This window comes from Stegostoma tigrinum, chromosome 14 (genome assembly GCF_030684315.1).
Source record: "Stegostoma tigrinum isolate sSteTig4 chromosome 14, sSteTig4.hap1, whole genome shotgun sequence".
Classification (NCBI taxonomy): Eukaryota; Metazoa; Chordata; class Chondrichthyes; order Orectolobiformes; family Stegostomatidae; genus Stegostoma; species Stegostoma tigrinum.
In genome coordinates, this window is record NC_081367.1 from 52,267,883 (window position 1) to 52,293,584 (window position 25,702).

The window sequence follows — 25,702 nt, forward strand, 5'->3', positions numbered from 1 at the left end:
TTTCTTGAATTACTTGAGTCCAGTTGTTGTAAGCAACACTCACTATGCAGTTAGTGATGAGTCTCAGGGTTTTGTCTTGGAGATATAATTCATTATATGTTGAGTAGTGTCGAGGGGAATTTGCAGGTGGTAGTGTTTCCATCTGTTTGCTGCCCAATCCTTTGAGAAAGTAGTATTCAAACATTGCAAGTTGATATCTGAAAGCCTTGTTGAATTTCTGCAACGCATCTTTTTTTTAAGATTAGATTCCCTACAGTGTGGAAACAGGCCCTTCGGCCCAACAAGTCCACACCGCCCCTTGGGGCATCCCACCCAGACCTATCCCCCTATAACCCACACACTCCTAAACACTATGCGCAATTTAGCATGGCCAATCCACCTAGCCTGCACATCTTTGGACTGTGGGAGGAAGCCAGAGCACCCGGAGGAAACCCACGCAGACACGGGGAGAATGTGCAAACTCCACACAAACAATTACCCAAGGCTGGAATTGAACCTGGGCCCCTGGCACTGAGAGGCTGCAGTGCTAACCACTGAGCCACCGTGCTGCCCTTGTATTCACTGCTGTTATTGTGTGTCATTGCTGAAAGATGCAAATGTGATGACAGTCAACAGGGCTGCTTTGTTCTGGACTGACATCAAGCTTCTTGAGTTTTGTTGGAGTTGCACTCAGACAGGCAAGTGGGGAGTATCCTGTCACGTTTCTGATTAGGAACCTTGTACATGGCGAATAGTCTTTGGAGAGTCATTGATTTAATCATTGCAGGATTCCTAAACTCTGGACTACTTTTGTAGCCACAATCTTTGCATGGCAAGTCCAGTTCAGCTTCTGGTCAATAGTAACCCCCAGGATTTTGATAGTGGGGAATTCAGGGATTGTAATGCCATTGAATATCATGGGGAAATTGTTCTGTTTTTGTTAAAGAAAGTCATTACCTGGTACTTGTGGGGTAAAAATATTACTTGCCAATTGAAATGTAGATATTGTCCAGATCTTAGTGCAATATCTGAGAAGTGACAAATGGTGCTGGACATTGCACAATCAGCAGCAAACATCCCTATTTCTGATCTTCTAATGGAGGTAAGGTCATTGATGAAAATGGTTGAGCCCATGACACTACCCAGAGGAATTACTGTAAAGATGTCCTGGAACTAAGATGACTGACCTCCAACAACCATAGCCATCATCCTCCTTGGTAGGTATTACTCTAAGTGAAGAGTTTTCCCTTCGATTCCTATTGACTCTTGTTTTGCTAGCACTGCTTGATATCACCTTCGGTCAAATGCGGTCTTGATGTCAAGGGACTCTCACCTTGTGGGCTGACTCTCAAGAGAAATAAACTAAGAAAGACTAGCGGGGAAATAACTGCAGTGACATTACAGGGAGTAGATGTTTGGAGGTCCCTGATGTTGAATGAATGTTGTTGATGGAAGCCCCACTACCCATCCAAGATTTGAATGAGGTGACTTTCTGTAATTATCTGCTCCTAAATTCCTTTCACTAGCTTCATAATTGTGATTTGTTGACAAACAGTCCTAAAGTAGTCATTAGTTGCCCACTTAAGAGCCTTAACTAGGGTGAGGGCAGCAGGTGCGCCTGAATTCTGGCTACAGGTACACCTTTTTTATATGGGATTGTCCATGTTGTTAACAACAATGTTTACTCTCTGGGTGTTTGGCACAGGTTCAGTTATATTTTTAACCCTGACATGACAGAAACAACTAACTATCTTGGATTTATGTCTGTGGCTGCAGAATCCCCTCTCTGCTCCCTTGACTATTGAATCTTCTTTCACCATTGTTCTTCCAGCGTTCTTCATGCCTTCTATGCAATTGAGTCAGCCATGGTACCATTAACCTGACTGGCTACACTCTACAGATGAACCATCACTTCATCAGTATTCAAAACTGAGTATTCAGTGGATAACAAGATGCACTTAGGGGACTCCTGCACAATCTACCTGTTTCTACTTGACTGGCTGATGGTCATCCATTCCCTATTTCCCTGCTTATTCATAAGCTCTGTGCTGACTTTGTCTATAATAGGCTATCCATGAAGCTCTGAAATTCATATGTGCTGCAATGATGACAACCGCTGCTCAAGTTCTGAAATCTAGAGTTTGAGCTGTTGCAGCCGATATTTGCTGTTATGTATGATTATCCACAACAGGATCATGTTAACAGGATGTGAAGTCCAAGGGGCTGAGATCGCCTGGAACTCTTTTATTAGAGTATAAACCTTGGATAGCTAAAAAAAAAGACTCTACCAACTAACTTGAGTGTGGGGAAGTCAACTGAAATATTTTACTTATCCCAAATTTGTCTGAAAAAAAAACTTAAATTTCTACTTTCCCAGCCCAATAGACCAATTCACAAATGTTTGTAAATAGGAGAACACAGATGCAACATTCTCAGCCCTTCTGTAAGATCACTATTTGAATCTTGTTTTCTCACTTGTTCGAACTTAAGCATACCCAGGTCTGTTGCTGGTGTTAAATCTCTCTCTTAGTAAATCATGGCTGGCAAGCTTTATTTTTAAGTTGTGACCCGTGGAATACTCGGACAAATTGATAAGGTGGTTAGGAAATTGATTACTTGGGTGTATAAATAGAGGAAAAGAAAATAAAAGAGATTATTCTAGAACTTTATAAATCAGTAGGTGGACCTCATCGAAACTATCATGACTCATTCTGGACAATTCACTTCAGAAAAATGTAAAGGTACTAAAAGTGTACAGGAGATATTTATTAGAATGTATCAGGGATGAGGGACTTCAGTTATGAGTGGGTTATAACAATATGGACTACTGTTGTAACAAATGTAAAGAGGTTACCTATTTGAGGTTTTAAGATGAGAGATTTTGAGAAAAGATGAAAAAAATTACAAAATCATTAGAAAGGTAATTTTTTGGAAGTTGAGATCTAAAATACTGTACTTAAAATGGAAGCTGTTTCCATTGAATACTTTTGAAAGGGCACTGGAATATTTGAGGATGATGAACTTACAGGGCTTTGGAAAAATGGTGGGATAGTGTGGAACAATGCACCACTGCTTTTTCGAAGAGCCTGTACTGGGACAATGGGCCAAATAGCTTCCCTCTCTGCTATAAGTTTCTAAAATTATTATATTAGTTACAATCTGGTGTCACCTTTTGTAGCCCCTGCACAATACTTGGGAAGGGTATTATGTTAGCAGTATTGATAAGTATCTGCTTATCCAGATGGCTTATCAAATCAAGTCTTGTTTAGACCGTATAGCTTAGTTACTGTCCCCCTTACGACTTAATCACTGACCCACATCATACCACAAGTTAATGAATCAATGTTCCAAAACCTGCGACACAAGTTATATAAGATTATGCAACAATGAAAAGGCATCAGATCTACAAAATGAACACGATGTAAAGTGAAGCATCACCTGATTGGTTTAAACTATTTTTGCACTTTATTGCATACATATTAACATATGAGTCTGAGATGTAAGAAACACGTTAAGGTAAGTGGTTTAAAAAAAACTTTACTACTGGATGTCTTATTATTAAATGTTATGTTTCTACTAAATGCTTTGCAAGAACATTCACATTTTAAACTTCTTAATGAGAATATGACAAATTAATTAAGCATAGAAAACTATACCGGTTTTGAACTCACATTTTCAGAGAAATTTGTAGAATCCCTACAGTGTAGACACAGGCCCTTTGGCCCAACAAGTCCACATCAGCCCTCAGAGCATCTCACCCAGACCAGACCCAGCCCCCTATAACTCACCTAATCTACACATCCCTGAGCACTATGGGCAATTTAGCATGATCAATCCATCAGAGTGCACATCTTTGGACTGTGAGAGGAAACCAGAACGCCTGGAGAAAAATTCATGCAGACATAGGGAGAACATGCAAACTCCACTCAGACAGTTGCCCAAGGATTCAAACACAGGTGCCTGGCATTGTGAGGCAGCAGTGCTAACCACTGTGCCACCATGCCACCCCGTTAAAGCAGAGATTGCCACACCATCTTCCAGGCAGAACACAAAGCATGCCACTCGTGGCTAGCATCCAGTGGTCAGTATGGGGATTGAACTAATGACCTTGGCATATGGGCAACACGCTCTAAGCAGCTGAGGTAACCCACTGCCAAATCTGCTCAGAATCTGCTAAAATTAACAGGGGCCTCTGAAGTAAATGGATAAACTACACTTTCCATTTGAATCGGTTCTGTGGTCAGGCCACATAACAGTTATTTGAAGCTAAGGCAAATGTGATCAGAGCACAGAACTGAACTTAGCAATTGCTTTAAACTTAGAAAAGTCCATCAAATTAAGATGCACCAGGTATATTTCTGCAGGCTCCACCCCCTTTACAAGTCTTCGAGATCGCAGTGCTTTTTCAATTCTGGCCTGATTTTTCCTTCTGTTCTTATTGATACCTCTCTTGCTAAGCACAGCAGGATGTTTTATTCTGCTAAATGAACCACAAATAAAACTCATTCCTTTACTTTCATTACCCAATCTTCATTTCTATTGTGCTTGATCTGTATTTCTCTCCAACAACAAGTCATAGATGGTACCTTGTATAAATCACCCAGAAGACACTAATAATTTGATAGTCACGTAGAACCAGCATATCTGCAAATATCGGTATATAAATATATATCCCACACTTACAAATACATCACAGAAGAAGCTAGAATGACATCTTCAAAATAGGATTACTCTGCAGTTTAGAAAAATAAATTGTGATCTCAATGAATTTTATAACATTCTTTGTAGGCTGGACAGTGTGGATGCTTACTGATTGTTCTCCCCCTCTTTCCCCTTTACACAGAAGGTTGTGAATCTCTGAAATTCTCCAATGCATTGTGGATGCTCAATCTTGAGTATATTCAAGGTTGAAATGGATCGGTATTTGGTGGTTAGTATTTAGTCTCTAAAGGAATGAAAGAACATGGTCTTTAAGAAAAGTAGAACTGAGTACGCAAATCAGCCATGATCTTAATTTTCTAAATCTTTGACTTTATGCGTACTTTGAAAATGTAAAGACTCAGTTGGGTCAATCCATGTTCAGAAAGAAGAGAAGAAATATCAGGTGGATCTTCCATAGTTAAATGAGGGAAAAACGATGCAACAGTTTCCCATGGAAAACCACAGCTTCTGATCTCATTTTGAACAGTGCCAGGTGTGATAATATAGATATTTATTTCCCGATTATTCTCAATCTGCTTGGACAAACACATTGTTAAGTGCTTTGAGAAATTATTAAGCAGTCCATTCACTGTGCTATTGAGTACAGACACATCAGACCCTCCCAGGTCAATGATCCTGATAGACTCTTGATCTGATTTGATATTCAAGAGATACCTAGGAGGCATATAGGTGTGATAAAATATCAAATCATGCTCAAACTGGTTAGCCATGGAATCATTTGAATGCAAAATATTTTCTAAATAAGACAAACAAGGTATTAAGCCACCCTGGTGAAGGCAGCCGAAAAGTATTGAAAATAAAATGTTAAACACAACAATTACACCTTTCCTTCTGAACATCTCATCACTTAAAACACTGTGTATAACAACTGGTACAATGAGTGGACTAAGAAACCGTGCCTCCTGATGACTAAACAAAGACAGGATGATCAGAGGAACAAAGTAAACTAAAATTAAATACTCAGTAATTGGAGATGTAGCAGGAAACTGCATTAGTAATCTCTTTTTAAACTGCTGTTTCTTTGGGTCATGGAACCAAGCTGTGCCAACAGACTTTTGAGTTATAATTCTGATAACAGATACAACAGCTGACAAGTGAAGAGCACCGAACATTGTAAGACCATTAACTGTCAGGTGCGTAAACCAGGGGTGCCGCCCATGCACAGCAAGGTTTTCTGGATCTAAGTTATACAAAATGAAATTGAGTGGAGTTAAAACTAGATGTTTGCTTAGACTAATGATATGTTTGTGTATAGAATTTCCATCTTCCAAAAACCAGCCAATTTCAGAAACTAACAAATCAAAATATAGTGTATCAATAATAATGAAAATGAAAGTAGTTACAATTACAGATAAAAAAATGCTACATGATGTTTTCAGTATTGTCCTTAAGCTGAATAGAAACTTCCCTTTCTGATCATGAGAAAGCCACAAGAGTATTGGTACTAAAGCATAACCAATGAATGTGGGCCTATTAAAAAAGCCAGAGACCAAAACAACCCCAATAAGATCTTTATTGTTCCTTCTTTCCTTTTTCCTAGGGTGTGCTGCCACACTTGTTTGCTGTAGGTCCACAGCTACTAACACCAGCAATAATGCAAACAGAACTCCTTCCACAACATTTGAAAATGTCCTTGTGTAAAAAACCAACATCACATGTGACCCACTCAGCAGTGTTAAAGAATACCAAGGGTCTGCTCCCCAGAGACAGGCTAAATGGTATACACAGTAGTCCAGTATAAAGGACAGGCATGTCAGGTAGAATCTAGGAAAAATCAACAAATTGTTGCTGCTTAGCATACTGCCAAATAAGCCAGAATTGTGTAAAGTTTTCAGAACTATGAAGGAAAAGCCAGCTGTGGCCATTGGGAACAGGATTGATCTGCTGGGGTGGCTGGTATTGAATTCCCAAGTACGAAAGATCTTCAAATTCAAAATGTCACCTGTGAAGAAAAGATGTGTTTAAAATGAAATACATTTTAAAAAGAGGATGGTGGCACTGTCCTATGCTGGGTACAGGGGAGCCCCAAAAAAGGTATATTCCCCGTTTCTACACTTCTTTAACCTATCTAATAATATATTTAGCCTAGAAGGATCAGAAATAAGGTGGATGAGCTTAGAGCATGGGTGGGTACTTGGACTACGATGATGTGGCCATTACAGAAACTTGAGTAACTCAGGGAGTGGAATGGTCGTTGGAAGTTGCAGGATCTAGATGCTTTAAAAGAAATAAGGAGAGTGGAAAAAGAGGCGGGGGAGTGGCATTGCTGGTCAGGGCTAGTCTCAGCTACTGAAAAGCAGTTCAAGAATAATATGTCTACAGAGTCAGTTTGGGCTGAGGTCCAGAAGAAGAATGGAGCAGTCACTTTTTGGGGGTTATTTACAGACCCCCTAACAGTTGCAGAGAAGTGGAGGAGCAGATTGGGAGGCAGATACCGGAAAGATGCAGAAGTCACAGGGTTGTATTCAGGATGACTTCAATTTTCCAAATATTGTTTGGAAACATTTTAGTTGTAATGGTTTACATGGAGCGGATTTTGACCAGTGCATTCAGGAAGGATTCCTGACACAGTATGTAGATAGACCAACATGAGGAGAGGCCACTTTGGATTTGGTGCTTGGCAATGAATAGTGCCAAGTGTTAGACCTGTTGGTAGGAGAGCATTTTGGTGGTAGCGATCATAACTCTGTTATTTTTACAATAGTCATGGAAAAGGATAGGTACATACAGCAGGGTAAAGTTTATAATTGGGGGAAGGTACATAGAGCAGGGTAAAGTTTATAATTGGCGGAAGGGTAAAGTTTATAATTGGCGGAAGGGTAATTACAATTCTGTTAGGCAAGAACTGGGTAACATAAATTGGGAACAGATGCTGTCAGGGACAGCACTATTGAAATGTGGAGATTGTTTAAGGAATGCATACTGCACGTGCTTGATATGTTTATCCCTAGCAGGCAGGGAAGATGTGGTCAAGACAAACCGCAACCAGCGTTCCAGCTCCAGTTATACCATTACCAGGAGTCTCTGGCTTCATTGTCAGGCCACCACTTCACCAAGAGTCCTGGTCCACCTGCTCTCCTCTGAAATACCACTTTCTCCATCACTGTTGACAGGAAGAAGATAAAAATAAAGAAAGAAGACAAAAACAGTAAGGAAAGAAAGGAGGAACTGGTCGCCTGGAATGGATGGGCCCAGGAGCCCAAATGCTGCTTAGCTTGCCAACGTTTCCATCTTAGAAGGTCCTTCCAAGGACTGGATATACTCAAATTCTTTACGGTCCCTTGGACAAGTTTAACTGCAACATCGGCCCTCCCATTTAACTGGGAATATTATGGAGATCATATATAATATTGAATCTCTATCTGTTTTGAAGCATCTGAATTCTTCACTGGTGAATTGAGGGCCATTATTACTTATCATAATGTCTAGAAAGCTGTAACAAGTGAAGTGTGCTCTCATGCATTCTAAATTTTCACGGGTAGTCATTGGTATCAGTTGATCTAACTCCTAGTAATCAGAATAGTGGTCAATGTTGACAAGATAATCTGTTCCTATAAAAGTGAAGAAGTCTATTCTAAACGTGGTCCATGGTCTGTCTGGGATGTCATAAGTCATCAACAGCTCTTTAGTTTGCTTAGCCTGATATTCGTTACAAGAATTGCACTGGCTAATGTGGCCCCATAATCTCATTGCTCATATTGTTTTGCCAGTAGAAAACTTATCTGGACTTCTTCACACTAGACAATTCCTTGATGGCTATATCATTATGCTTCCGCATCAGTTTTCTTATCTCTTCAGGGATAATAACTCTATTTCATTTGTTTAAAATGTAATCTTACATTATCACATCATTTCTGTATGCCTATATTCCCCCAAAGTACCAGGTGAGACCTTGATACTGTCAGGCTAAGCTCACTAATTACTGTAGCACTCGTATCTTGTGTGGTTTGCTGGATTTGAGCAAGCTGCTTGTTCCTGAGATTCAATGTCATGCTAGCTTGATGATACTTAGAACTTGCTGAGATGTTGCTACTCATTGTATCTGGAGTATGTCATATTCTGTTTTTGCATCCTTAGCTTTCTTTATATAAGGGCTGCTCCTGACTGCATGACAGCAATGTCCATTTGTTTCACTTACTTGTATATCATATCCAGATGATACCTCTGGAAATGAAGTAACTCTCCTTGCAGACACTTTGGATCACACAGAAGTGGTTTGAGGAAGGTGCTTTTAATTTCTTAAGATTGGACTGCACTGTGACTTTGTCTCTCCCAAATGGGATGACTAAAATGCTCAATCTGATCATACCATCCAGCAGATTGCATTAAAAACCTTGGTACAAATACAAATGATTTATTGTCTTTGCTACTTAAAATTGCTGCAAGTCCTGATCCACTAGTATCACACTGCAAGATGACTTCATCAATGATACAGTAATGCCTCAGCATTGGCATTGTTGTATCTAGTTGTTTGATTCTAGTGGGTGCTTCTTGTTCTATGCCCCAATAACACGGCAGGTCCTTAGCAATGAGTTTGAAAACACTGGTGACAAACTGGGTCAGAAATTTTCTATACAGTTCAAATGAATTTCTTTCACATCTTTTGGATCAGGATCCAGCCAAAGTCCTTTTTATGTCAGTGCACGGCCTATGTACTTGATTTCAGGCATGTTCAATTGCATAATTTTCTTGTTCAGCATGAGGTTCTGTCCAGCTGTCACAACAGATTATGATTGTATTCAGTGATACATTCTTTCATTGTGACTCCACATCCACAGACTACCAGATCATCCACAATAGCTTTCTCTGGGAAGATCATTGAATATTTTGTGCTGTTTGCAGTAATGCTCTTTTGGAGTTCCGGAAATGACAGACAACGTGCATAACCAATGGTATCTCAAACAGTGTAGAGCTAGTTAGAAAACTGTTTTCATCTAGCTTCACTTACTAGTAACTACCCTTTTGCTTGAGGGTGGTACAGATTTTTGCCATGGCAAGCTATAGCAAAATTTCTTTAATGGTTGGTATGAGGTAATGAGATCTCTTCAAAGCTTTATAGAGATTCCTTAGAACTATGCATACTCTGTGTCCAAATCTTATTTTTACTATCACCATGCTGCTGATTTTAAGTCTGTGGTAGTGACGACTGTCATCATTGGTCAGTTCTTTTTCTGGGTCTTCGACCTTGATTACCAGTCTGAATATGAGGGTAACTAGAAGCTTCTTCTGCAGTTGCCATGTTGGTCTCACATCGTTATCTACTTCATGATGATATTTGCCATGAAGACAACCAAGATTCATAAAAATGTATTTATAATCCCGCAGGATCTCTTTGGTAGTTAATGGTTTTGAGGCCTGTGAGATTGTGGTGTGTTTAAGGTCACCAATTGAACTTTAGACTCATTTCAGGTGAGCTTAATGGATTTTGCTTAATATCTACAATTTGGAACTCCAGATCCTAATTCTTCCCATTGCACTGAGGTATTGAGAAAACACAGTGTGAAGCTGGATAGATACAGCAGGCCAAGCAACACCAGAGGAGCAGGAAAGTTTGACATTTCGGGTTGGGACCCTTCTTCTGAAGAAAGTTCCTGACCTGAAATGTCAAGCTTTCCTGCTCCTCTGATGCTGCTTGGCCTGCTGTGTTCATCCAGCTTCACGCCGTGTTATCTCAGATTCTCCAGCATCGGCAGTTCCTACTAGCACTGAGGTATTGACTTTGTTTATCCTCTTGGATTTGTAGAAAACAGATTTTAAAGAAGTTATCAGATTTTCTTACCTGCCATAACTTCAGGTGACTGAAAAAATTCATCAGGGTGTATATAGCCAGTTTGTGGAGCCAGGCACCATAGTATCCTGAACAATGCGAGAGCCAACCATACTATCGTGAGCACCATTTTATAAGACCCACTAGAATAGCAATAAAAATATACTTTAGCTCTATGATGTTAAAACAGATGCATAGCAAAAGACTAACAAAACCTAAAAATATTTCATAACAAACAAATTTGATACAAGCTTTAAAATTTGTGGCACTTATTATATTCATATTCCAGGGCAGATGCTCCTAATTAATGCCAACTGTAAGAATGAATCATGAAAATGTCTTCTGGGAAGTATTAACAAGTTAACAAAGTGCAATTAATTACTGTAATGTATTACTGAGTATGGAAAACAAAATAGTTAATATACTAATTATACTGTATGTACGGGTTTTACCAATGTCATTGCATAAAGTCTTAATATCCTTCCAAATTTTGAACATGTAATATATATTTCCTTTCCACAAAGATCTATAGATTGAATTAAATTACATATGTTGAACCTGTTAAATTTGTACACATTATAGTGTTTATTGCTCAAGCCTGGAAAAGATATATCCCATAAACGTGTATACCAGGATAGTGAAAAAGAAGTTATTGAAAAGCAGCCAGAGTAATGATTTTTCTTTTCGGCTAGAATAATGTAAACAGTTCTAGGCTACAGCAGGTAGTGTTTGGACAACTATTGTTCTCAAACATAAATATATAAGAGACTTGAGTTTGTTAAAATTTGTAAGTGACGTGAAAACAGGGAGTATGGCTTCTGGACATTTGATTATCAACAACAGATTAAGGTTTTTACAAAAATATAATAGGATGAGTAGTATGTGTTCATAATTTAAAAGAACAAAGCGAGCATTTTATTGCTTTCAACATCTTTGAACAATTCACATGATCAGTGAACAGGCAGTACATAAGTCCTTAACATGACAATGCATGACATCAATTTGCTTGGCTGAACAATGCAACTAGTTGCAACAGTTGATTCAAGCAAGGTTTTGGTAGAATTTTATTTTTTGTTAATTAAACTTTTTGTAAATTAAGCCATTCATACCATTTTTTAAGATATTTGACATGTTTACAATTAGAAACACAAGTAGTTTACTACTTTCTAAATTTAATCAGAAAGAAAGATTTGATTAATCATGGTTGGCAGCTGTACCAGAGTCTTTAATCCTTAGTTTGCAAACCCAGGAACTGGTCAGTTACCACTGTAATTGTAGGAGTTTATTACATAATTCCCTTAATATTCCAAATGATGTGAAAGATTCTATGGTGCCCTTTATGTTCCTTTTGCTTCTCTATGCTTAGACTTCTCTTCCCCAACATGCGGCTTTTCACTGTCCTTTGCGCCTTCTGTCCCATGAGCAATCACTCATAACACTTTTGCCTACTTGACCAACATTCTATCTTCAAAATCAAAGTCGTTGCCCATCCCTTGTCAGATTGCCTATCCTAGCCACCAGCTTAAATGTCCTCAACTACTGTGTTAGACTGAACTAGGCTGTTCGTAATACTGGTGTCCTAGTTTGCTATGAGCTGAGCCTCTGGCTCCACAGATTCCATATCACAAAGATTCACTACTTCCTCCTCTGAAATATATCCTGTCTCCATTCAGTTGTTGTTGGCAATCATCTATGTTTGTGTTACCTAGAGTTTGATGATTTTGCTAATTTCCTGGGCAGACATTCATCTCCCACTGTCCATTAACTTCAAATCCAAAACTCTTCTCCCTGTACCTTAATTTGCCAGTCATCACTATTCCAGTGCTTGATGAACCAACACTGACTCTAGTCTCGCAATGTCTCTGTTTAAACAAGGGCAGATGTCACACAACACCAGGCTGTAGTTCAACAGGTTTATTTGAAATCATAAGCTTTTGGAGCGCTGCTCCTTCATCTGGTGATGTGGAAGGAAGCACACATTTGTGAATTCTGTGCCTGTGCACTTCTTTCTACTTTACCTGGTAAAGCAGCAGCACTCCAAAAGCTTGTGATTTCAATAAACCTGTTGGACTATAGCCTGGTATCATGTGACTTCTGATCTTGCCTATCCCCACATTCATTTAAACAAAATTTCATTGTAGTTTTCAAGTCCTTCTGTGACCATTTCCGAGCCTAATTCTGTAATCCAGCACCGAACTTACAAGCAGCTGAGAAACTCAATTCTTCTCACCCAAGCTTCTAGAACATTACTCACTGCGTACAGTCTACCCAAAGATGGTGAAGTCATAAGTCCTCTAAGCATTACATTCTGGAATTTGCTACCTAACACTCTCTCTCCTACTGTAATTTACTCCTTAGAACTAACATTTCACCAACATTTTCATTACTTTTACTAATGCCACCTCCATTGACTTGCTGCCTATTTCACTTTGAGGCATTCATATTATTATGAGTTCAAGCTGCTGCTGCATTACTGTGGAATTGGTACTGTTGGTTCCCACAAATTCCTTGAACTTTCCAACAGCTTAGGGAGAGGAAATGTAGAAGTGTTTGCCTATGACACCAAAATTGGAGGTACAGTGGACAATGAAGAAGGTTATCTAAGATTACAAAGAGATCTTGATCAAAGTGGTCAATAGGCTGAAGAGTGGCAGATGGAGCTTAATTTGGATAGATACGAGGTATTGCATTTTGGTAAAACAAACAAGGGCAGGACTTACACAATTAATGGTAGGGCCCTGGGTAAAGCTGTAGAACATAGACCCAGGGGTTCAGGTACATACTCTTCGAAATTTGCATTACAGTGGACAGGGTGGTTAAGAAGGTGTTTTAGCAAGCTTGCCTTCATTGCTCGGACCTTTGAATATAGGAGTTGGGATGTCATATTAAGGTTGTACAGGATGTTAATGGGATCTTTTTTCTAGAGTACTGTGTACAGTTCTGGTTGCCCTGGTACAGGAAGGATATTATTAAACTGGAGGTGGTGCAGAAAAGATTTACCAGGATGTTGTCGGGAATGGAGGGTTTGAGTTATAAAAATAGGCTGGATAGTCTGGGACTTTTTTGACTGGAACATAGTATGTTGAGGGGTAACCTTACTGGGGTTTATAAACTCACGAGGGGCATATATAAGGTAAATAGCAAAGGTCTTTTCCCTAAGGTGGAGGAGTTTCTAGGGGCATATTTTTAAGGTGAGAGGAGAACAATTTAAATAGCACTGTATTGTTCTATGTTCTATAGGTCATGGCGCAATCTTTTTTACGCTTTTGTTAGTGTGTGGAATGAACTGCCAGAGGAAGTGGTGGATGCAGGTATAGTTACAATGTTTAAAAGGCATTTGGATAATTACACGAATAGGAAAGATTTGGAGGGATATGGACCAAACTCAGGCAGGTGAGACTAGTTTGGTTTGGGAACATGTTCAGTGCAGACTAGTTGGACCAAAGGGTCTCTTTCCAATCTTTATGACCCTATGACTGTGTGAACAATTGTTAATTACATAATTGCTTGACTCAAAAATGATCCAAACAACTGAAATAAATATAGCACTCTGGCTATGAATGACCAATATGAAATTCAGGAAGTAAATACAGCTTACATGTCATCAAAGTTGTCAACTTGCTCAGCCTTTGCAGCAAATTAGAGGTATTTTAAGGTCTGTTATATGCACAGGAAAACTATATTTACATGATTACTTCAGGTAGTTGTAAAGGACTACAGTGATGGCTGAATGTTTTCAGTCCACTAAGATCAAGAGTGTGGTCATTTCATTGGTGAGGATCAGAGTTTGAATGTTATCTTGCAGTAAACAGACGATGATGCCAATTATTTCTGACAGCCAAATTAGAGGAGAATAGTCCAGAAGTCTGCACATTTAAATTCAATTCAATTCAAATTCAAAGGCTTCATGAGGTCAAAAAAGACATGCACAATGCCAGTATTTGCTGTTCCTTTCACTTTAATTGGGTTTGCCACATCGGAAAGATTCTGTATGTGGGGCCGCCTGATGGACAGAAACAGAACTGCAACTCTAAATAAAGTTCTGCGGTCACTGGGAGGAGGCATTTGAGAAGGAAGGATCCTTGCACTCAACATGTATTAGATGTGTACTGTGCAGTATGTGACAGAGATGTAATTTCACCCATAAAGTTATTGAAAATCGTCACTGATGACAGAAAAGCACTTACAGAAATGAAAGTCCTTACTGAAGGTGGTGAGCCACCTTCTTTAGCTGTTGCAGTCCTTGCGCAGGTATGGTCAGAGAGGGATTTCTAGTATTTTGACTTGTGACAGTGAAATAAGTGTTAACTCTTTCAAATAAAAAATTTATGTGGCTTAGACAGGAACTTGGAGGTGGTAGTGTTTCTATGAGTATACCAGCCCCCTTCTGGTTGTAGAGGATACAGGTTTGAAAGACTTAAAATTAAAGGGGTCTAAATAAGTTATTGTAATGCATAAGGGCACACTGCTGGCACTGTCCAATACTGTACACAGAAGGGCCCTGATCTTACAAACCAGTTAATTTTCTGGTCGATGGTAGCCCCCAGGATGTTTATTCTGAGGGAATTCAATGATGACATTAATACTAAATGTTAAAGTAGATGGTTCTTTTTTAATAAACGTGGTTACTGCCTAGTATTATGACAAGCCCAAACTTGAATATCAACCAGGACTTTCTGAAAGTGAGCATAGACACTATTAGTGCCTGGGGTGCTACAAATGGTATTGGACACTGCACCATCATCAGCAAACCTCATCCTGTCCTCATGATGAAGGGAAACCATAGGAAATGGCTGGCTTCCAAAAATCACAAAGACAGTTGTGAAAAATTATCTAGGTTTGGATTATGCAGACTCCATATCGGTAGAAGTTTTGAAAAAAATACCAAAGGAAAGAAGGAGTAATGTACAGACCCCCAACTGTCACTCTGCAAGAAAGGCTATAAATCAAAAAAATACGAGGAACATATAAAAGTCCACATTAGAAATTTATGGGTGACTTTAATCTTCATGTTGAGTTCATTAATCAAATTGAAAAGGGTAGCTTTTGACAACAAATTCATGGAGTGTATTAGGGATAGTTTCCTAGAGCAATATGTTATTGATCCAACCAGGGAGCAGGCTATCTTTGATCTGGTAATAAGTAATAGGCGAGTTTAATAAATGACCTCAAAGTAAAAGGTCCCTTTGGAAGTAGTGACATTAGCATGATAGAATTTAATTTTCAATTCATTGAAAACAACTGTGTTTAACTTAAATAAAGAGAACTGCAATGGAAAGACATTAGTGTTCGATAAGGTGAACTGGACAGATAGATTATCGGGAATGAGAGAAAGCAAACAGTGGCAGACATTTAAGGAAGTAATTCATGACTCTCTGGAAAGATTCTACGAGAGGGATAAATCAACCATTGCTAACCAAGGAAGTTAAGGAGAGTATTAAGTTGAAAGAAAAAGCATATTCAAAAGCCAAAGTCAGTGATAGCCTTGAAGACTGAAATAAATTCAGAATCCAGCAAAATTATAAAGAATATAAAGGCAGAGAAAATAAACTGAGGTCAAACTATTGAGTAACTTAAAAACTGACAATAAGAACTTCTTTAAATGTATAAAAAGAATTACAGAAGCCAGAGTGAACATTGAGCTCTTAGAAAATGAATCTGGGGAACTGTCTGAGGAGCAAGGAAATGGTACAGAGTGAAATCAGTCTTTATGATGAGAGATATTTGGAATATTCCATTAATACTAAAGATACAGGGGACAAATTAAGTATCATCACATTACTAGAGTAATAGTACTAGAGAAACTATCAGGGCTAAAGGGAGATAAGTCCCTTGGCCCTGATGGCTTATATCCGAATTACAAAAATAGTGAATGCTTTGGTCGTAATTTTCAAACATTGTTGGATTGGAAAACTGCTAATGTGACACCCCTAGCCAAAAAGGAAGGGAGGCAAAAAGCAGGTAACTATAGGCCAAATGCCTATCATCTATTGTTGGAATCAGTCATTAAGGAAGTAACAGCAGAACAGTTGGGAAATCATAACAACCAAAAGAACTGTGGATGCTGTAAATCAGGAAACAATACAGAAGTTGCTGGAAAAGTTAAGCAGCTCTGGCAACATCTGTGAAGAAAAAAATCAGAAGTGAAGTTTCAGGTCTGGTGACCCTTCCTCAAAACTCTGAGAAAGGGACACTGGGCCCGAAATGTTAATTCTGATTATTTTCTTTACAAATGCTGCCGGACCAGTTGCTGAGCTTTTTCAGCAACTTCTTTTTTTGTTCCTGATTTACAGCATCTGCAGTTTTTTTGGTATTTAACCAAAGGACTCTGGTTTATCTGGGACTAGGTATATCATATTCCATGAGCACAATGTCTCATGAATTCCACATTCAGTACATTTTGTTTCTCTTGTACCCCGTAATTTACCTCTATTCCTTGAACGGAAACAAAGACAGAAAGTGCCGGCTAAATGTTCCGAGGAAGGTTACCAGCCCAAAATGTTAACACTGATTTTTTTTCTTCACAGATGTTGCCAGACCTGCTGAACTTTTCCAGCAACTTCTATTTTTGTTCCTGACTTGGGAAAACATAACCTTAGCAGAGTCAGCATGGCTTCATGAAGGAGGAATCATGTCAGACTAATTTAATAGAGTTTTTCAAAGAAGTGTAAAGTGCTGCATTTTGGAAAAGCAAATCAGGGCAGGACTTAGACACTTAATGGTAAGGTCCTGGGGAGTGTTGCTGAAAAAAAAAGACACTTTGGAGTGCAGCTTTGTAGTGCCTTGAAAGTGCAGTCACAGGTAGATAGGGTAGTGAAGAATGCATTTGGTATGCTTGTCATTATTTGTCAGTGCATTGAGTGTAGACGTTGGGAGGCCATGTTGCAGCTGTTGATTAGGCCGCTTTTGTATTAGTGTATTTAATTTTGGTCTCCCTGCTAGAGGAAAGATGTTGTGAAACTTGAAAGGGTTCAGAAAGGATTTACGAGGATATTGCCAGGGTTGGAGGGTTTGAGCTGTAGGAAGCGGGTGAATAGACTGGCACTATTTACCTTGGAACGTCGGAGGCTGACTGGTGACCTTATAGAGATTTATTAAATCACGAGGGGCACGGTTAGGATAAACAGACAAGGTCTTTTCCCTGGAGTGGGGGAGTCCACAACTAGAGGGCATAGGCATAGGCATAGGCATAAGGTGAGAGGGGAAAAGATTTAAAATAGACCTAGTGGGCAACCTTTCACGCAGAGGGTGGTGCATGTATGGAATGAGCTAGCAGAGGAAGTTGTGGAGGCTGTATGAATTACAACATTTAAAAGGCATCTGGATGGGTATATAAATAGAAAGGGTTGAGAGGAATATGGGCCAAATACTAGCAAATGGGACTTGATTTATTTAGGATATCTGGTTGGCATCGACAATTTGGATCAAAGGATCCATTTCTGTGCTCTAAGATAACAAAGTGTGGAGCTGGATGAACACAGCAGGTCAAGCAGCATCTTATGAAAGATAATGGGAACTGCAGATGCTGGAGAATTCCAAGATAATAAAATGTGAGGCTGGATGAACACAGCAGGCCAAGCAGCATCTCAGGAGCACAAAAGCTGACGTTTCAGGCCTAGACCCTTCATCAGAGAGGTGGATGGGGAGAGGGAACTGGAATAAGTAGGGAGAGAGGGGGAGGCGGACCGAAGATGGAGAGTAAAGAAGATAGGTGGAGAGAGTATAGGTGGGGAGGTAGGGAGGGGATAGGTCAGTCCAGGGAAGACGGACAGGTCAAGGAGGTGGGATGAGGTTAGTAGGTAGATGGGGGTGCGGCTTGGGGTGGGAGGAAGAACCGGTTAGGGACGCAAGAGACAGGTTGGACTGGTTTTGGGATGCAGTGGGTGGGGGGGGAAGAGCTGGGCTGGTTGTGTGGTGCAGTGGGGGGAGGGGACGAACTGGGCTGGTTTAGGGATGCAGTAGGGGAAGGGGAGATTTTGAAACTGGTGAAGTCCACATTGATACCATATGGCTGCAGGGTTCCCAGGCAGAATATGAGTTGCTGTTCCTGCAACTTTCGGGTGGCATCATTGTGGCAGTGCAGGAGGCCCATGACGGACATGTCATCTAGAGAATGGGAGGGGGAGTGGAAATGGTTTGCGACTGGGAGGTGCAGTTGTTTGTTGCGAACTGAGCGGAGGTGTTCTGCAAAGCGGTCCCCAAGCCTCCGCTTGGTTTCCCCAATGTAGAGGAGGCCGCACCGGGTTCAGTGGATGCAGTATACCACATTGGCAGATGTGCAGGTGAACCTCTGCTTAATGTGGAATGTCATCTTGGGGCCTGGGATAGGGGTGAGGGAGGAGGTGTGGGGGCAAGTGTAGCATTTCCTGCGGTTGCAGGGGAAGGTGCCGGGTGTGGTGGGGTTGGAGGGCAGTGTGGAGCGAATAAGGGAGTCACGGAGAGAGTGGTCTCTCCGGAAAGCAGACAGGGGTGGGGATGGAAAAATGTCTTGGGTGGTGGGGTCGGATTGTAAATGGCGGAAGTGTCGGAGGATGATGCGTTGTATCCTCCGACACTTCCGCCATTTACAATCCGACCCCACCACCCAAGACATTTTTCCATCCCCACCCCTGTCTGCTTTCCGGAGAGACCACTCTCTCCGTGACTCCCTTGTCCGCTCCACACTGCCCTCCAACCCCACCACACCCGGCACCTTCCCCTGCAACCGCAGGAAATGCTACACTTGTCCCCACACCTCCTCCCTCACCCCTATCCCAGGCCCCAAGATGACATTCCACATTAAGCAGAGGTTCACCTGCACATCTGCCAATGTGGTATACTGCATCCACTGTACCCGGTGCGGCTTCCTCTACATTGGGGAAACCAAGCGGAGGCTTGGGGACCGCTTTGCAGAATACCTCCGCTCAGTTCGCAACAAACAACTGCACCTCCCAGTCGCAAACCATTTCCACTCCCCCTCCCATTCTCTAAATGACATGTCCATCATGGGCCTCCTGCACTGCCACAATGATGCCACCCAAAGGTTGCAGGAACAGCAACTCATATTCTGCCTGGGAACCCTGCAGCCATATGGTATCAATGTGGACTTCACCAGTTTCAAAATCTCCCCTTCCCCTACTGCATCCCTAAACCAGCCCAGTTCGTCCCCTCCACCCACTGCACCACACAACCTGCCCAGCTCTTCCCCCCCATCCACTGCATCCCAAAACCAGTCCAACCTGTCTCTGCCTCCCTAACCGGTTCTTCCTCTCACCCATCCCTTCCTCCCACCCCAAGCTGCACCCCCATCTACCTACTAACCTCATCCCACCTCCTTGACCTGTCCGTCTTCCCTGGACTGACCTATCCCCTCCCTACCTCCCCACCTATACTCTCTCCACCTATCTTCTTTTCTCTCCATCTTCGGTCCGCCTCCTCCTCTCTCCCTATTTATTCCAGTTCCCTCTCCCCATCCCCCTCTCTGATGAAGGGTCTAGGCCCGAAACGTCAGCTTTTGTGCTCCTGAGATGCTGCTTGGCCTGCTGTGTTCATCCAGCCTCACATTTTATTATCTCAGCATCTTATGAATCTAGGTGGATTGAGGGAAAACCAGGAGATGGTTGTATTTAGGCTTTCAGAAGGCATTCAACATTTATGGGCAGAAAACAGCAAGTGGAGTCAAGGAATTCATTCTCAGGGTGGCGAACATGACCAACACGTGCCACAGGGATCAGTGCTGGGACCCAATATATTAAGAACTTGGAGGCATAAAGAGAATGTACTGTAGCCAAATTTGCAGACTTCACAAAAACAGGTGGAAAGGCAGATTTTGAGTGGGATACAAATAATTTACAGACAGATATTGAAAGATTAAGTGGGCCGAAGTTGGCAAATGGAATATATTATACGAAATTGTTTATTTTGGAAGGAAGGAAGAACAAAAGAACATAATATTATTTAAATGGAGTAAAACTGGAAAACAAAGGAACTTGAAGGTACTTGTGCACAAAACAGACTGCTAGCACACAGGTAATCAGGAAGGCTAATAGAATGTTGGTCCTTATTTCAAGGAGGTTGCAACAAAAGATTAGAAACTTCTCATTGGATTTGTACAAGGTGTTGTTCAGACAACATTTGGAGTACTGTATAACAAAGTGTGAAGCTGGATGAACACAGCAGGCCGAGCAGCATCTCAGGGGCACAAAAGCTGACGTTTTGGGCCTAGACCCTTCATCAGAGAGGGAGATGGGGAGAGGGTTCTGAAATAAATAGGGAGAGAGGGGGAGGCGGACCGAAGATGGATCGAGCAGAAAATAGGTGGACAGGAGAGTATAGGTGGGGATGTGGGGAGGGGATAGGTCAGTCCAGGGAAGACGGACAGGTCAAAGAGGCGGGATGAGGTTAGTAGGTGGAAAATGGAGGTGCGGCTTGAGGTGGGAGGAGGGCAAGGTGAGAGGAAGAACAGGTTAGGGAGGTGGGAACGAGCTGGGCTGGTTTTGGGATGCAGTGGGGGAGGGGGAGATTTTGAAGCTGGTGAAGTCCACATTGATACCATTGACAATCCGACACCACCACTATTTTACCACCCCACCCCTGTCTGCCTTCCGGAGAGACCACTCTCTCCATGACTCCCTTGTCCGCTCCACACTCCCCTCCAACCCCACCACACCCGGCACCTTCCCCTGCAACCGCAGGAAGTGCTACACTTGCCCCACACCTCCTCCCTCACCCCATCCCAGGCCCCAAGATGACTTTCCATATTAAGCAGATGTTCACCTGCACATCTGCCAATGAAGTATACTGTATCCACTGTACCCGGTGTGGCTTCCTCTACATTGGGGATACCAAGCGGAGGCTTGGGGACCACTTTGGAGAACACCTCTGCTCAGTTCGCAATAAACAACTGCACCTCCCAGTCACGAACCATTTTAACTCCCCCTCCCATTCCTCAGAGGACATGTTCATCATGGGCCTCCTGCAGTGCCACAAGGATACCACCCGAAGGTTGCAGGAACAGCAACTCATATTCCGCTTGTGATCCCTGCAGCCCAATGGTATCAACGCGGATTTCACAAGCTTCAAAATCTCCCCCTCCCCCACTGCATCCCAAAACCAGCCCGGCTTGTCCCCGCTTCCCTAACCTGTTCTTCCTCTCACCTATCCCCTCCTCCCACCTCAAGCCACACCTCCACTTCCCACCTACTAACCTCATCCTGCCTCCTTGACCTGTCCGTCCTCCCCACTCATACTCTCCTTTCCACATATCTTCTTTTCTCTCCATCTTCGGTCCGCCTCCCCTTCTCTCCCTATTTATTTCAGAACTCTGTCCCCCATCTCCCTCTCTGATGAAGGGTCTAGTCCCAAAATGTCAGCTTTTGTGCTCCCGAGATGCTGCTTGTCCTGCTGTGTTCATCCAATTCCACACTTTGTTATCTTGGATTCTCCAGCATCTGCAGTCCCCATTATCTCTGATTACAATTATATCTGAAGTACTGTAAGCAGTTTTGGTCTCCTTTATTTATGGAAAGATGCCCTTTCATTGGAGAAGTCACACTGGGATGATCCCTGGTATGGAGGGGCTGCTTTATGAGTAAAGGACAAACAAGTTGAGACTACTTTCGGGACTTTAGAGCAATGTGAGGTGATCTCATTGAAATATGCAGGATTAGTAAGGAGCTTGACGGAGTAAATGTTAAGAGGATCAAAAACAAAGTTGCTTGAAAAACTCAGCAGGTCCGGGAGCATCTGTGGAGAAGAAAACAGAGTTAACGTTTCGTGTCCGGTGACCCTTCCTCCGAACGTTTAATGTTAAGAGGATGTTTCCCCTCATGGAGGGGTCTAAGTCCTGTGAGTATGGTGACATAAAAAAAGGGGCATCAAATTAAGACTGAGACGAAGAGGAATTTCTTCTCTCAGAGGGTTGAGAGTCTTCCAAACTCCTTACCACGAAGCTTTGGACATCCCTAAAAGAAGCGAGAATATCATAAGTACAATGAAAACTAATGCCCGTGCGCATGGACACAGACTGAAACCGCGGTGTACTCTGGGGATTGGAGATAATGGGAACTGCAGATGCTGGAGATTCCAAGATAATAAAATGTGAGGCTGGATGAACACAGCAGGCCAAGCAGCATCTCAGGAGCACAAAAGCTGACGTTTCCGGCCTAGACCCTTCATCAGAGAGGGGGATGGGGGGAGGGAACTGGAATAAATAGGGAGAGAGGGGGAGGCGGACCGAAGATGGAGAGTAAAGAAGATAGGTGGAGAGAGTGTAGGTGGGGAGGTAGGGAGGGGATAGGTCAGTCCAGGGAAGACAGACAGGTCAAGGAGGTGGGATGAGGTTAGTAGGTAGCTGGGGGTGCGGCTTGGGGTGGGAGGAAGGGATGGGTGAGAGGAAGAACCGGTTAGGGAGGCAGAGACAGGTTGGACTGGTTTTGGGATGCAGTGGGTGGGGGGGAAGAGCTGGGCTGCTTGTGTGGTGCAGTGGGGGGAGGGGATGAACTGGGCTGGTTTAGGGATGCAGTAGGGGAAGGGGAGATTTTGAAACTGGTGAAGTCCACATTGATACCATATGGCTGCAGGGTTCCCAGGCGGAATATGAGTTGCTGTTCCTGCAACCTTCGGGTGGCATCATTGTGGCAGTGCAGGAGGCCCATGATGGACATGTCATCAAGAGAATGGGAGGGGGAGTGGAAATGGTTTGCGACTGGGAGGTGCAGTTGTTTGTTGCGAACTGAGCGGAGGTATTCTGCAAAGCGGTCCCCAAGCCTCCGCTTGGTTTCCCCAATGTAGAGGAAGCCGCACCGGGTACAGTGGATGCAGTATACCACATTGGCATATGTGCAGGTGCAAGAGAATGGGAGGGGGAGTGGAAATGGTTTGCGACTGGGAGGTGCAGTTGTTTGTTGCGAACTGAGCGGAGGTGTTCTGCAAAGCGGTCCCCAAGCCTCCGCTTGGTTTCCCCAATGTAGAGGAGGCCGCACCGGGTACAGTGGATGCAGTATACCACATTGGCAGATGTGCAGGTGCAAGAGAATGGGAGGGGGAGTGGAAATGGTTTGCGACTGGGAGGTGCAGTTGTTTGTTGCGAACTGAGCGGAGGTGTTCTGCAAAGCGGTCCCCAAGCCTCCGCTTGGTTTCCCCAATGTAGAGGAAGCCGCACCGGGTACAGTGGATGCAGTATACCACATTGGCAGATGTGCAGGTGCAAGAGAATGGGAGGGGGAGTGGAAATGGTTTGCGACTGGGAGGTGCAGTTGTTTGTTGCGAACAGAGCGGAGGTGTTCTGCAAAGCGGTCCCCAAGCCTCCGCTTGGTTTCCCCAATGTAGAGGAAGCCGCACCAGGTACAGTGGATGCAGTATACCACATTGGCAGATGTGCAGGTGCAAGAGAATGGGAGGGGGAGTGGAAATGGTTTGCGACTGGGAGGTGCAGTTGTTTGTTGCGAACTGAGCGGAGGTGTTCTGCAAAGCGGTCCCCAAGCCTCCGCTTGGTTTCCCCAATGTAGAGGCAGCCGCACCGGGTACAGCGGATGCAGTATACCACATTGGCAGATGTGCAGGTGCAAGAGAATGGGAGGGGGAGTGGAAATGGTTTGCGACTGGGAGGTGCAGTTGTTTGTTGCGAACTGAGCGGAGGTGTTCTGCAAAGCGGTCCCCAAGCCTCCGCTTGGTTTTCCCAATGTAGAGGAAGCCGCACCGGGTACAGTGGATGCAGTATACCACATTGGCAGATGTGCAGATGCAAGAGAATGGGAGGGGGAGTGGAAATGGTTTGCGACTGGGAGGTGCAGTTGTTTGTTGCAAACTGAGCGGAGGTGTTCTGCAAAGCGGTCCCCAAGCCTCCGCTTGGTTTCCCCAATGTAGAGAGAGCCGCACCGGGTACAGTGGATGCAGTATACCACATTGGCAGATGTGCAGGTGCAAGAGAATGGGAGGGGGAGTGGAAATGGTTTGCGACTGGGAGGTGCAGTTGTTTGTTGCGAACTGAGCGGAGGTGTTCTGCAAAGCGGTCCCCAAGCCTCCGCTTGGTTTCCCCAATGTAGAGGAAGCCGCATCGGGTACAGTGGATGCAGTATACCACATTGGCAGATGTGCAGGTGCAAGAGAATGGGAGGGGGAGTGGAAATGGTTTGCGACTGGGAGGTGCAGTTGTTTGTTGCGAACTGAGCGGAGGTGTTCTGCAAAGCGGTCCCCAAGCACACCTCCGCTCAGTTCGCAACAAACAACTGCACCTCCCAGTCGCAAACCATTTCCACTCCCCCTCCCATTCTCTTGATGACATGTCCATCATGGGCCTCCTGCACTGCCACAATGATGCCACCCGAAGGTTGCAGGAACAGCAACTCATATTCCGCCTGGGAACCCTGCAGCCATATGGTATCAATGTGGACTTCACCAGTTTCAAAATCTCCCCTTCCCCTACTGCATCCCTAAACCAGCCCAGTTCATCCCCTCCCCCCACTGCACCACACAAGCAGCCCAGCTCTTCCACCCCACCCACTGCATCCCAGAACCAGTCCAACCTGTCTCTGCCTCCCTAACCGGTTCTTCCTCTCACCCATCCCTTCCTCCAACCCCAAGCCGCACCCCCAGCAACCTACTAACCTCATCCCACCTCCTTGACCTGTCCGTCTTCCCTGGACTGACCTATCCCCTCCCTACCTCCCCACCTATACTCTCTCCACCTATCTTCTTTACTCTCCATCTTCGGTCCGCCTCCCCCTCTCTCCCTATTTATTCCAGTTCCCTCCCCCCATCCCCCTCTCTGATGAAGGGTCCAGGCCCGAAACGTCAGCTTTTGTGCTCCTGAGATGCTGCTTGGCCTGCTGTGTTCATCCAGCTCCACATTTTATTACTCTGGGGATTGTTGTCCAGGTTCACTTCTTAACAGCGTCAGACAACCCCAAGTTCACCTCCACAAGAGCTGCAGGCCGGAGCCTCCAGCATGGCACGTTTTATGGTTCAATTCCGGCATGTGCCGCTCGGGCAGGTTGGTAATACCACTATGGAGAGTGGAGGCTGTGTGTTTCTGGTAAAGAGTCCGAGATGTTTATTATTTGAACAATTCATTGAATCCCTCCCACTTACCCCGGTAACTGTTGAGAAATACCACTTTTCGAATCATTCACACCGTATTTTTTCATACCTGTTGCATAAAATACATTCCAGTCGCCAAGTCAAGCCGCGCTCAACGGTTGCCAGGGGTAATAAGAACTACAGATGTGGATGACAACAACGGTCCTCCTCCTAAAT

General features: G+C 43.2%; 1 protein-coding gene across 3 annotated transcripts; it reads right to left on the bottom strand.

Annotated features, from left to right (window-relative positions):
* Nucleotides 1-3,437: 3,437 nt before the first annotated feature.
* LOC125457525 (GPI mannosyltransferase 4-like) lies at nucleotides 3,438-25,702 on the bottom strand. 3 transcript variants are annotated; one of them, XM_048541856.2, is made up of 4 exons: nucleotides 25,596-25,702; nucleotides 10,481-10,611; nucleotides 5,022-6,643; nucleotides 3,438-4,924 (listed from the first exon to the last, which is right to left on the bottom strand). In XM_048541856.2, exons 2-4 carry the CDS (start codon nucleotides 10,596-10,598, stop codon nucleotides 4,865-4,867), a joined length of 1,800 nt encoding a protein of 599 aa, XP_048397813.1. In that variant the 5' UTR covers nucleotides 10,599-10,611; nucleotides 25,596-25,702; the 3' UTR covers nucleotides 3,438-4,864. The 3 variants fall into 3 exon arrangements, with proteins under 3 accessions (XP_048397813.1, XP_048397812.1, XP_048397814.1); XM_048541855.2 differs by having other exon boundaries at nucleotides 25,538-25,647; XM_048541857.2 differs by lacking the exon at nucleotides 25,596-25,702 and adding an exon at nucleotides 7,711-7,804 and having other exon boundaries at nucleotides 10,481-10,580.

Excerpts from the sequence above, each read along its gene's own strand:
- LOC125457525 (XM_048541855.2), bottom strand. The coding sequence starts at position 25,593 with ATGAAAAAATACGGTGTGAATGATTCGAAAAGTGGTATTTCTCAACAG. Across the intron at positions 10,612-25,537 it reads ATTTCTCAACAGTTACCGGG|TGGGTCTTATAAAATGGTGC; the intron begins GTAAGTGGGAGG and ends TTGCTATTCTAG. Across the intron at positions 6,644-10,480 it reads GTCACCTGAAGTTATGGCAG|GTGACATTTTGAATTTGAAG; the intron begins GTAAGAAAATCT and ends TTTTCTTCACAG.